The sequence below is a fragment of the Cynara cardunculus genome, assembly GCF_001531365.2.
Source record: "Cynara cardunculus var. scolymus isolate 2C chromosome LG 11, CcrdV1, whole genome shotgun sequence".
Lineage (NCBI taxonomy): Eukaryota > Viridiplantae > Streptophyta > Magnoliopsida > Asterales > Asteraceae > Cynara > Cynara cardunculus.
The window spans coordinates 11,002,735-11,015,831 of NC_037538.1; the positions used below are offsets into that span (position 1 = coordinate 11,002,735).

At 34.0% G+C, this 13,097-nt stretch overlaps 1 protein-coding gene across 1 annotated transcript; it reads right to left on the bottom strand.

The window, feature by feature from the left end:
- Positions 1 to 6,901: 6,901 nt before the first annotated feature.
- On the bottom strand, positions 6,902 to 10,100 carry LOC112521363 (probable polygalacturonase). Its single transcript, XM_025130183.1, has 6 exons — positions 10,051 to 10,100; positions 9,101 to 9,445; positions 8,650 to 8,770; positions 8,240 to 8,414; positions 8,049 to 8,119; positions 6,902 to 7,787 (listed from the first exon to the last, which is right to left on the bottom strand). The coding sequence occupies exons 1-6, from the start codon at positions 10,081 to 10,083 to the stop codon at positions 7,087 to 7,089; spliced, it is 1,446 nt and encodes a 481-aa protein (XP_024985951.1). The 5' UTR covers positions 10,084 to 10,100; the 3' UTR covers positions 6,902 to 7,086.
- Positions 10,101 to 13,097: the final 2,997 nt, after the last annotated feature.

Genomic DNA, 13,097 nt, shown 5'->3' on the forward strand with positions numbered 1-13,097 from the left:
GTAGAAGCAGATTTCAAGCAAGCTTTAATCCAGTTGATCCATTTATTTCCGAATCCCATTTGCTTCATAGTGTGAAAGAGACACTTCCAGTTGACCGAGTCATAAGCCTTTTCAAAATCCACTTTGAAGAGAAAAATTTGCATTTTCTTCTTTTTGGCATGATTCACGATCTCATTTGCTATCAAGCAGCCATCCAACATTTGTCTACCCGGGATGTAGGCAGATTGATTGCCACTGACTAGCTTGCTCATAACCTTTACCAATCTGCTGGTTAGAAGCTTAGCAATTATTTTGTACATACAACCAAATAAACATATGGGCCTATAGTCCGAGACGTCCAAGGGATCAATTTTTTTGGGAATTAAGGCGATAAAAGAAGCATTGCATCCCTTGGTTATCCTGCCCGAAAATTCAAAAAATTTAACCGCCTCAATAATAGACCTGCCAACCACTGGCCAAAATTTCTTAATGAAATTAAAATTAAGGCCATCAGGCCCTGGAGCTTTCGACCCATCACAAGACCAAACAGCCTCTTTTATTTCCATAGCGGAAAAAGACGATTCCAAGAGATCGGCTTCAGAAGCCGAAAGTTTAGCAAAAAAAGGACAGATGAACTTTGGTCTAGAGGAGCAAGGCTCTTTGAATCTGTCAGCAAAGTGCTGTAAGAAAACACTTTTGACAACCAAAGGATCAGAAGTCCAAACACCTTCGCAAATAATTCCTTTAATGTTGTTCCTTCTCCGACGAAAGTTAATTAAATTGTGAAAAAATTTGGAATTTTCATCCCCTTCTAAAGCCCATTTGATTTGATATGTGATTTCATAAAAGTTTTGATTGTTTCCTAATATAAAGTATTGATCATAATTAATGAAACATATCAATCTTCCATATTACCATAAATATCTCATTTGAATGGGTTGCATTGATTGTACAAATGCGATGGGTTGGATTCACGTGAGATCAACTTGTTTTCGTGAGACCACTTTTTTACATTTAAAACCTCACATCAGAACATTGTAAAGGTTCAACTTTTTTTTTTTTTGACATTCACAATGTTTTGCTATGAAGTTTCAAGTGTAGAAAAATGGTCTCACGGGTCTCATGAAAACAGACTGGTCTCACATGAACCCAACTATATATATATATATATATATATATATATATATATATATATAGAGAGAGAGAGAGAGAGAGAGAGAGATTAGAAGCATACTCGCGTAATACAAAGAATATATCTCGATTTTAATATTTGGTTTTATAATATAGTTTTGTATGATTTTGACAGATAATGATAATATTTTTATATTTGAATAAAATATAAATTTGAAAAGCCATAAAATTTCTATCGGTATCAAATTAACAATTTAAAAATTCTCGTTTTTTGTATAATTTAATTTAGGTTTAATAGCAGTGTAAATTAGTTTAGATCTAATAATATAATGCTTTTTATAAATATAATGTTATAGTTCAATCTTTTATAATAATTTAAATTGAGTAATAATGAATTAATTTATTTTAGGTTTAATATTATAATTTTTATTATAAAGATAATAATTAAGTATTACATTAGAAGTTAATGATTACTTTAATTATATTTTAAATTCTTTATGTTTAAAATAAGATGTTTATTCTGTATATAATTTTAAAAGGTTGTATTTATGCACCATACTTATAATCTTGAATTTTAAGTAATATCCATCATTAAATAGTACCTGAAACATTAAAAATATTTTTTAAGAGTTTTATCCAAAAGTTTTATCAACATAACAAGAAGAGTATTTGCGTAATGCATCGAGATAGATTTCGAATTTAATGCTTCGTTTATTCTTTATCTTTGTTGTTATAAAATGATTTTATGTGATTTTGAGAAAACAATAATATTTTTATTTTTGAATAAATATAAATTTGAAGATAAAAAATTTGAAAAAACTATATCGATATTAATTAGTATTAAAGTAACTACTTAAAAGTTCTCGTTGTTTTCTGTTATTTCTTTAATTCAATTTTTTATTTTAATTTAATTTAAATTTAATTTAAATTTAATTATGAAATAATTTACTTTTGATTTAATAATACAATTTTTTATAAAGATAATAATTAAGGTGGCGTTTGTTTTTTAAGAGGTGCTGAAGTCTGAAKTCTGATTTCACTTCTGATTTTTAAGAGGTGGTGCTGAAGTCTGAAATCTGAATTAATCAGACTGTTTGTTTTTACGTCTGAAGTCTGGTTCCATTAATTATGCGTCATTCTACGATGATTCTTAAAAAACCCAAACAAAAAGAAAACATATAAACAATCAACTACTTAAAAAACCCAAATCCAAGAACAATTCTTATATGTTTTGAACACAGACTCATGCTTCCTGTCGTGGGTTCTCAGAGAGATCGAGAGGTAGAAGACCGAGAGTGAAATCGAGATGCCTTTCTTGAGATATCGAGAGGAAGAAGAAGAGATCGAGATCCGAAGCTTGAGGTGTTTTAGATCGAGATTGAAATCGAGAGCTGAGATGACGGTTTTTTGTTACGACGGTGGTTGTGGTGGTTGAAAGGATGATGGCTTTGGATGCGTCGGCTTCAGCGATTGTTGATTGACGTTTAATTTCTTCTGGGAGGGTTGTTGCAVAATCAACAGATGYRAATRAGGAAAGTTTTCGGATTTTCTGAGGACGAATAGGGATTTTGGAAGGGTTTGTTTGGGGAATTCGGGAGCGATCGGAATTAGAAGATGGGTCGTCGGTTGATGGAAGTGGAGACGGCGGCGGTGGCGATGGTGATGGTTGAGAAAGAGGGGGCGGTGGCGGTGTTGGTTCAGCCATGAAAGGATGGGTGCTRMAATTGGGAGTCRGGTATACGACGGTGTTGATGGGCTGAGGACGGCGGCGGCGGTGGCGGTGGTGGTGGTGGTGGTTGAAAGAAGGAAAGGAGACGATGGTAGTGAGTGCTGGTAGTGGTGTTGTTCATTGGATATTGGGGGAAGGAGATGAAAGTCCAAAATAAGTGGTTTTCAGACTTTAATTTACATCTGAATAATTCAGATAAATTCAGCTCTTAATTAAAAAAAAAAAAAAAACACACTTAATTCCTCAATGTCTGACCGATTCAGACATAAGAGGTAATTAAGTGCTTTTTTTTTTAAAACAAACAGGGCCTAAGTATTATATTAGAACTCAATAATTATATTTTAAATTTTTTATCTTTAAAATAAGATATTTAATTATGTCTATCTGCACTTAGACATAATAAGTTGTTAGTACACACAATTACGTGTAATCTTGAATTCTAAGTAATATGTATCAACAAACAATATTTCATGAAAAAAAATAGTTTTCTAAGAATTTTTATCAAATATTTTATAATATAGTATCGATAATTTAAGGTTTTAACTATAAACTATTGATTTTTTTTGTCTTCTAACTTTAATTGCCTCCGTAACAAAGAATAATTGCACCCTTTAGATTCATGCCGACCTTTTATCTACATGCATTAATGTCCAAGAAATATATTCCAACTAAATATAAAAGCTTAATTAAATTCATTATGTATTTGATTATGACTATCTAAAATAAAATTTATGATTTAAAATAATTATGTTAAATCTTTGACTTTTGGTATTTTAAAAATCAAATAAATGAAACAGTTTTTTCCGTTAGTACGTGAGTTGATTTAAATAATTATATTATATGATTAAAGGGACTTTCTTTAAAACTCATGAAATTGAGATAATTTTGAAAATTAGTGCATCATGTGCAGGGACGGACCCATAATTTTTTTTAAACGATGGTGCCATTTGAGCATAAGAAAAAAAAATATAAGGATTTTTTTTCAAACGGTGGCACCGTTTGACTAAGAAAATGACACTAACATGATTCGAACTTGGGTGTGCGGTGGAATAAAAGCTTTGCAAACCAACTCTACCAAATAAAACTTGTTCTCATTGTAGTTTCAAAATACATACAGTGGCACACAACAAATTAATATGGTTGCACCGTTCATGAAACCTAAATTTTTTACCCTTCGGCGGAGAAACGATACGGTGGCACGTGCCACTCATGGCACTTAACTAGGTCCGCCTATGATCCTGTGTTATTTCATATGACTTTTTAATCCTAAAATAAGATTCAGAATATCAGTTAACATATATTTGTTTCACAATGTTTTTGTTTCATACGTATTTGTTTTATAATATGAATGTTTTAGCTCGTTTGTAAATCAAAATTTACACGTAAAAATTTTCATATTGTGAATCGTATACATATTAAACAAACATATTGTCAAATAAATATATGTTCATTAATATATTAAATTTTAGTTTTAAATGAGAAAAAAGTATCACGTGAAGAAATATTTTAAAATAAAAGTTCTCGTCATTATCATAATATATAAAGTTCTTAAATAAGTAATTGTTTGTATATCTAAATCCTTAGAAAATATAATTAAATACCAAATTATAATTAACATTAAGTTTGTAGCTTCGATGGATCTTAATGTATTTATAAGCATTAATTTTCATTCGAGTTTATTCTTTTATTTATATCAAATAACATTGTCATATAACTTATCAGTCAATTTTTATTGAATATAAAGTAGCTAGTTTATTGACTATTAATAGTTGGCATTTGGCTTTTTTATTGAATATATAAACGCATTCATTTTCTTACCCTTAATGAAAATTCGATTTAACATAAGTCTAAATTTATCTATTACGAGTTTACAAGTATTTAAACCGTCTTGAACGACTAATTTATTATGTGTGCACAACAACGTGTATGAAATAATTTACCGTTTAAGATAAGTGTCAAATGACACTTTATTTTTTCCACACATGGATTGTTATTACTAGCGTTATCAAATAAAATGTTAATTATTTTAGTAGTTAAATTATAAAATGCAAGACATTTTTTAATAAATGAAAATTAACGTGTACCCAAATGTGGCACACCAAACGCTTCAAATGCGATTACACGTTTGAATAAATGTCACGATGAAGGCTCAATCCAATGTGTCGTTATGCATATATAAGAAACTGGCAATCTGTATGGTGTGCTCCATACATCACTCGTTAAAGATATATTGTTAGGCAAAAGAGAAAACATTTGTTGCATTTCAGCTCGACACATTTTCTACATTTTAATTGCATCACGTCTAAGGGTTTGAAGACTTACCGGCTTGTATCGTGATTGTAGTGTTTTTTGGATCAACTTTGTAACGTGAGGGTTGTCAAAATGTCTGAAAGGCAACCCGACTTGAATGACATATTGTGTTGTCATTTGTGGTTCAACTCGGCATTATACGACTATATTTGACCTTTAGTGTCAAGTATCGGTTCGTTTGAATCCCCCCCCCCGGGACCTCAACCCCGGACACATTTTTTGGTGTGCCTTCTTAAGGTAGAATTTTCTTCCGCCGTAAGAAGAGCTTGACACATTTTGCATTGTGTCTTTCTTTTCTCGATCGTGAGAACCACCAAGTTGTAGTGATTCCAAATCTCGGACTTTCATCCGTGTTCGGCGAGAACTTGGGCAACTTGTTCGTTTGATGCATCATGTTGTTCACCGGCCATTTTGTAAGACAAAGAGAGAAAGAAATGCGAATTGTGAAGTGAATTCGAGAAATGAATACGAGTCAAATTCACAAAATATAGCGAGAAACCAAGAATTGTGAACGTTTTTTGCGTTTTTTGCGAATTGAAAACTTGATATGTAAATCTCTCAACTAAGACACATATTTATAGTGTTTAGAAGGTAAAAAGCAACAACAACAAAAAAAGGGTCAAATAACGACTAGTTTTTTGAATTTTCGGGCTGGGCCGGTCCATAAACCGGACCCAGTCGGTCCTGATCTTACGAATCTACCAAAAACTCTAATTGATCCCAGATTTCGTTCCCATAATCGGTCCTGGACCGGGCTTGCCCTTTGCCGATCCCGATTCCAATCCTCCGACGGTCCCGGCTTGTCCATCACTACCCCTGACTAGAGGTGGCCAAAAACCGGTCCCGGGCCGGGCCTTAACCGGTTACGGCCGGTCCCGATCAAGACAAAAACCATTCATAACCGTTCCCATCATAACCGGTCCCGGTTCTGGTGAAATCCCTCATAACCGGTCAAGCTTACCGGTAACTGGTTAAACCGTCCGGTCCCGGTTCCGGTCCCATAACCGGTTACGGCCGGTCCTTTGCAAAAAAAAAAAAAAAAAATTATTTTTTTCAATTTTTTGGTAATTAATAAATTTATAATATGTTATTAATATCTTTGAAATATGTTATTTTTAATATGTTTTATTATAAATATGTTTTAAAATACGTTTTGTTATATATATATATATACGTTTAATTTTATAAATACGTTTTGTTATATACGTTTGACTTTCGTTGATCGGGCCGGGCCAGGCCCATAACCGGTTACGATCTTAACTGGTTTCGGTCCGAGAAAATGCCAAAATCACCAACCGGTTCATTGCTGCCGGTCCACAATCGGTTACTACCGGTCCCTCGCCGGTTCCGATTACAGGCCTCCATCGGTTACGGGTCAGGCCGGGCCCATTTGATCATCTCTACCTCAAAAAACTTAGGATTGATTCTAGACCATTGACCAATCCCTATCCTATTCAGTTGGGTCCTAGATTCAACCTGGGCCTAGCCCAGTTTAAAAAAATATTTCTTTCAAATCTTCCTACCCACACATGTTATTAATGTTTTTTAATCACGATTTTTGAATTTTAGCATTTAAGTAAATTTAAATAATACATTACCTAGAAAATTCTCAAAATTTTTGCCAAGAAACTTGAAAATCTTGTAATCTTTTAAAAAAATTGTATTATAATTAATTCAAAATTTATTTATTTTGAAAAATAAGTCATTTACATAACCGATCCATTACTTGAGCCAGACTGAAGCTTGAAATTCCATAAAACTTGTAATCATTCTCGAACCATCATACCCCAATCGGTCCCTAGCCCGGTAAAACCATGGTAAAAATGAAACGATGGTAAAAATGAAACGATTTCTTAAAGCATGACTCTTCTAACGTATAACTTTTGATGCACAAAGTACAACACCTATTTTCCAAGAGATTGAACTTCATCACAATTTCACATATAATTTGCTCTATAAGAACACAATTGAACTTTAACATCCTCAATTGGCAAGTTCTCTTCGGGGAAATCACATGTTTTTCCACCTTGAACCGCCAATGCATCACACGGCTGAGGGGTCACATCGCTCGATATCCCTTCAATATCAGTGCAATTCCAACTCAATTTCTTGGCAAACTTCGACATTTCAATCGTCACATTTGATATGCAAATCCCAGTGAAAGGATCTCCGGAAATCCCCTCTAACCTAGCGGCCATGGTGACATTTTCAGCCACCATGTCTCTGTAGTTTATGTTTTGGATGATGGGAATAGCATTCGGGTCCCATTTGTCGTCAGGGTGGGATCCGTAGTTACCGGTCATCCAGAATGCCCACTTCATGGTTTTCATGGTGAACCCTTTTACATATATATCCTTTACGTACCCGCCTCTTCCGATACCCGTCTTGATCCTGACTCCGGACTCGGAGTTGATGGCCAAGATATCTTCGGCTCGCACGTCTTGAATACCCCCTGACATCTCGCTTCCTAACGCAATAACCGCGCTCGTTGGTGAAATGCATGTCAGCCGTCGGATCACGAGTTGTTTGGTCGGCATCCCATACGCAATCCCGTACTCATCCCAACCGCTCTTGACCGCCACGCAATCGTCCCCAGAGACAATGTAGCAGTCCTCGATTCGTGTGTTTGTGCAAGAATCTGAAAGAACAAAGGTACATCCAAGTCAAGATTTAAGTCAAATGAATCAAGTTTGACTTCCAAAATAGAACAAATTTAATTCCATCAAATTTCAAGAGAAGTTGAAAAACTACTCAAACATTGTTATAAATCCTATAACAGCAGATCCTGGTGATATTAGTGACCAAATTCATGGCATCATCCCATTTGAAAGAACATAACTTTGATTCCAAAAGTCAAAGTACCAACCAATGTAGTCATTGGAATGGAATTATTCATTACCTGGGTTGATTCCATCAGTATTAGGGGATCTAACTGGTGCAAGAATTGTAATTCCCTGAATGATGATATTGCTGCACCAACAAAAACGAACGATTTATAACAGAAAACCGAGAACAACACATGAGTAATTTGAAAGCTTCTTGCGAACCGTATTAAGCTAACCAACATGGGACCATCAATTATGTCCATACCTGCTATATATAGGGTGAACATTCCATGAGGGTGAGTCGATCAAAGTAAGATTCGATATTTGAATGTTCGTAGAGTACATGATTTCAATTAGATACGGGCGAGTGTATGTCAACTCGCCTTTGTGAAATTTGTCCCACCAAACGCCTCCTTGACCATTAATCGTCCCGTTGTTCCCTTGAAAACCAAACATCAATCGTTCAATGGATAACCACACGAAAATAAAAATACAGTTTTTGATAAAAAGCGACCAACAAAAACATAGCAGTGATACCAAAGGGTCCTCGGCCCAACAGTATCCAGGTTATTCATTAGCCTGTCAGGAGGTCGAGAGCTCAAACCTCACCAAATGTGTGGACTCTGCGTGAGTATTTGTCCTATATAAATATTATATATTAAAAAGACAATATACCAGTGATAACAACATCGGTGAGATTGGTCCCGAAGATGAGACTAATGTATCTTCCACCATCAGCATCCCGTCCACGACCATATGACGGCAAGGGGTCGATCACTGCCCACTCATTTTCATCCTAAAAAAGAAGAAAAACAATAACAATCAAAAAAGTCATCATCTGTCCAAATGCAATAGTAATGAAACCTAGCACCAAAAGGCCTACTTATTTAATCATTTGTAATGTATATACATATAAATTATATGCATATTACGGTGTGGGTACTCTGTTTTTTTTTGGCTCAATCTGGCTGTTTGCACTTGAATGTTCTGTAGCAGTGGTTATGAGACACTATATTTTTCAATGACAATGATCAAATATACAAATATTTCAAGATTTATAAACTGAAATGACAAATGGGTAATCATCAAATTTAGTGAAACAGTGAAGAATATGATTAACTTAAACCTGAGTAGCAAGAAGAACAGCATCTTGATGAAGAAAGAGAGTGAAATGACTGGTGAGATTGAAACTTCCAGTCAACCATTTGCCTGGAGGAACATAGAGCAGTGAACCACCACCGCTGGATCCATATTGACTGAGATGATCAATGGCTGTCTGAAAAGCTTTGGTGTTTGAGGTTGTACCATCACCAACACCTCCAAAATCAGTCAATGAAGCAGTATGAGCTCTGCAACTTATGGCAGAGTATTCAAAACAGCCTTTGATATTGTTGTGGTGATGTCTTCTTCTGCCATTAACATTTTTGGCACTCAAGAAAGCCAAAACAAGAACCAAAACTACCTTCATTACCTGCAGATTCATCAAAAAAAAAGTTTCAAGAACCATTAAAGCACAAGTCATATTTGAGAATTTATTGAATTCATGAAAAACAACATCAAGAACCATGTGAAAAACAAGAATCAAAACCACCTTCGTCACGTGTGAATGAATTCTTGAAAAGGAACATCATGAAGACAAGAACCATTTGAAAAGGAAACAAAGTGTGGGATTTTGCAAAACCCCTATTATAAAATGGGAATCTTTTGTTCTTCAAAAACGACATTAAAACCTACAAATTGATGGCGGAAAAACCCTTCAAGAACTCTTACAAACGAAGCCAATTGGGAATTTTGCAAAAACCCTATTAAAAAATGGGGTTTTTTTTTTTCCAAAACAAGAATGAAAACCACCTTCATCACCTCTAATTCATTGAGAAAAACCTTGAGAAACCATGCGAAGAAGATGCTTAATTTAAGAATTTTGCAAAAACCCAAATAGATAACAAGAATCTTGGCGCTAGAATCCTAACCAAATTGCAAGATTCTCAAAACCCTATCTTTGTGATCGGGGGTTTCTACAAGAGATGAAGTAATTGAATGTGGCACTCCAATAGGAAAGAGAAATGGACTACATACATGTAATTTTGTAGGGCTATTGAGCAACTCCATTGGAAGGAAATCTTTAAAGGATTTCTAGTTCTGAAATGGGGAGGAGGGATCATGGGGTACATATAGGGATGGAGATACCATGTTCTTCGTAAAAAAAGGGTAACTGCTTTTCTGTTGCTTTCATCCTCCTAGATGGAGTGTAAAAGTTTGGAACTTGGAGTCTTCGAAAACTGGCTATTACCAAAAGTCAAAAACAACCCGTGAAGTTTTCTCAACCAATTGGAACTATGCTATGATCTTGACTCAAATTTCAGGGAAAGTATTTAAATTTCTCATTTTCATTTATATAATAATTTTATTATGGTTTTTATTAGGAATATCCACATAGTCATCCAATTAAATTTAGACGGATTAATCATAATTCAATGTCCAATTATAAATGGATCAAATCGGATTCAATATTGAAATATATAAATCGGATTGGTCGGTTCTTGAATGACATTATAGAATCCAATAAAATCGAACTGATCCAATCCAATGATCATTCAATTAGTCATCCAAGTACCATCCAATTAACCATTTAATTATCATCCAATTATTAATTTTATATAATAAACATTTTACAATATCGTTTTTAATTGATATTTATAAATAAATTAAGAAAATATATAAATAATTTGTTGAAAATTGTATCAAAATACTAAATAGATCTAATGGAAAACCAATAGTAATATCAACTTGATAGAACTGATCTGATTCAATCATCCATTAGATTGATTGTATTGTATTAGATTGGATGAGATGACAAAATCCAACATCTATCAAATGATTGGGTCGCATTGAATCTATCTAAATCCATTGGATTTCAACCGATGAACATTTTAGTTATTACATCCATTTATTCTGTACTCATAATACTTCATAAAATCTAAGTATAATTTAATAAATCAAGTTTAAATTTTTTATAGTTAATATTGACATTTTATTTTGTAAACATTAAAGATACTTCATATATTTATGAAACACACCATACATAAATCATGGGACATTGAATGTAGTTTCATATTATAAAAATCAAGCAATTGATAAACGAGATATAAAGTTGATTCCCATATAATATAAAATAAAATAAAATATTAAAAAAGACATTTAAAAATTATAGTTTTCATACCGTAATCTTAATAATGTATTTTTGTCCAATCATTTTTTACAGAAGTTAGCAAGTGGTAACATACTTTCACATCTTGTTTTCATATGTAAACAATTGGCAAATCATGTGAAGTCTGTTACGTTGACGTCCTCCATGTTTTCAAGATGGGGACCTTCAAATGGTCCATCTATCCCTTTTAAGGGTTTTTAGCAAGTCTCGTATGCAGAAACTATTACATAGTGTTGGTTTTTTCGATATTTAAATCAAACAAAATAATTAAAATTTGATGAAAAGAATTGATTATTTCAATTATCTTGAAATCCTTTGAATTCAATGAAATAAACAGTGTTTTAAACTGCTAGCATCATGTTTATTTAGATAGATTAGATAATGGAAAGAAAAGGTAAGTGGAGATGCTTAAAAACTTAGAGAAGATGACAAGATGGGAGTGGGTTAGAAAGGTCACGGGATGGTGGAAAGAAAAGGCAGGGACAAAAGGAAGTGTGATTAACTTAACCCCACTCAACCCATGATCGGCCGGCCGGCCAGCCTGCCTGTGGCGGTCCTTCTGTCACGTGACTTATCACGTGTATTGGTTTTGTGGAAGGTGACAATGACTCTTTGGCCCTACCATGGAATGTTCATCCATTTACCAATAATCTACCTTTTTTTTCCACCAATCAGATTTACGTCATTCCTTTTTATATACATTATTTATCCCTTTTTTTGGAACTCGGTTTATATAAAAAAAACCTCTTAGAGTCTCATGGAAATTATACCTTCTTAATAACACCAACCCTTTAATATTAAATGAATTTTTTAAAAGTTTAGACCTTGGTATTTGGGTGTTTATGCTGGGTTATGATTGATACACATATCGGGTTAGGTTCAGAGGAAATTAAAATCGTAAAAAAAATGAAAAACTGAAGAGCACTCTGGTAGCCGTTCATCTGGATAGTATGCACTTGTGCATATAAGTAATTGAAGTTGTTTCTTTGTTTTATGTATGTGTGCATGTTATATCCCTCCCTCCCTCCCTCCCCCTTCTCTCTCTATATATATATATATATCTATACCACATGCATATATAAGCATTTAGGTCATTATCTTAAATACAAGTCCTTAAGCATAAGTTACAACCATTTTATGCAACAAATTCAAAAAACTCTTAATTACTAAATATTATGCATAAGATCCAAGTTGTATATGCAATGGTTCCACTAACACCAAAAATTACCCATCTTGGGCCTGTATCTTCTTCAGTTTTTCTTTTCTTCTTCTGTTTCCTAACTCTTCTACCACAAGACCAACAACTTTCCTCTTCTTCTTATCTTTTCTCTACGACCACAAAACAAAAAGACAATTTTGGTTAGAAAACAGAGCCCTTTCTTCTTCACAGGACATAACAGTGGTGGTATGGATGTATCACCTCGATCAAAGAACCGATTTCATGTATCAAAGTGATTTGATGTATCACAACCTAATTGATACATATAGCTCCCTCCTCCCTGTTGATTTAATTTCACAGGTTCTTCAAAACCCTAGATTTTGGAGGTATGCTTTCTTTCTGTTCCGATTTCATCTTATATACACACATCTGTTTCTTCATTGATTTTTGTGTGTATGTTTCCTTTTGATTTTTGTGGGTGAAGAGCAGCTTTGGAAACTGGGGATCTGAAGAAGATGCTCGGTAAGAACCCATGGATTTTCTTTATGATGTTCAAAAAGAAAAAATTGGGGATCTGAAGAAGATCCTCGGTAAAACAAACGAGGTTCCGGCGAGAGAGACGCGAAGTTCTGTAAGGGTGGTTGCCCCTCTCCTGCCACCACATGATCGAATCATGTTGAGCCTGTGAGTTTGCCCTTGATTTTCGACAAAAAAGCAACAGCCCTTGAAATTATAGAAAAAGAAATCTATATATAT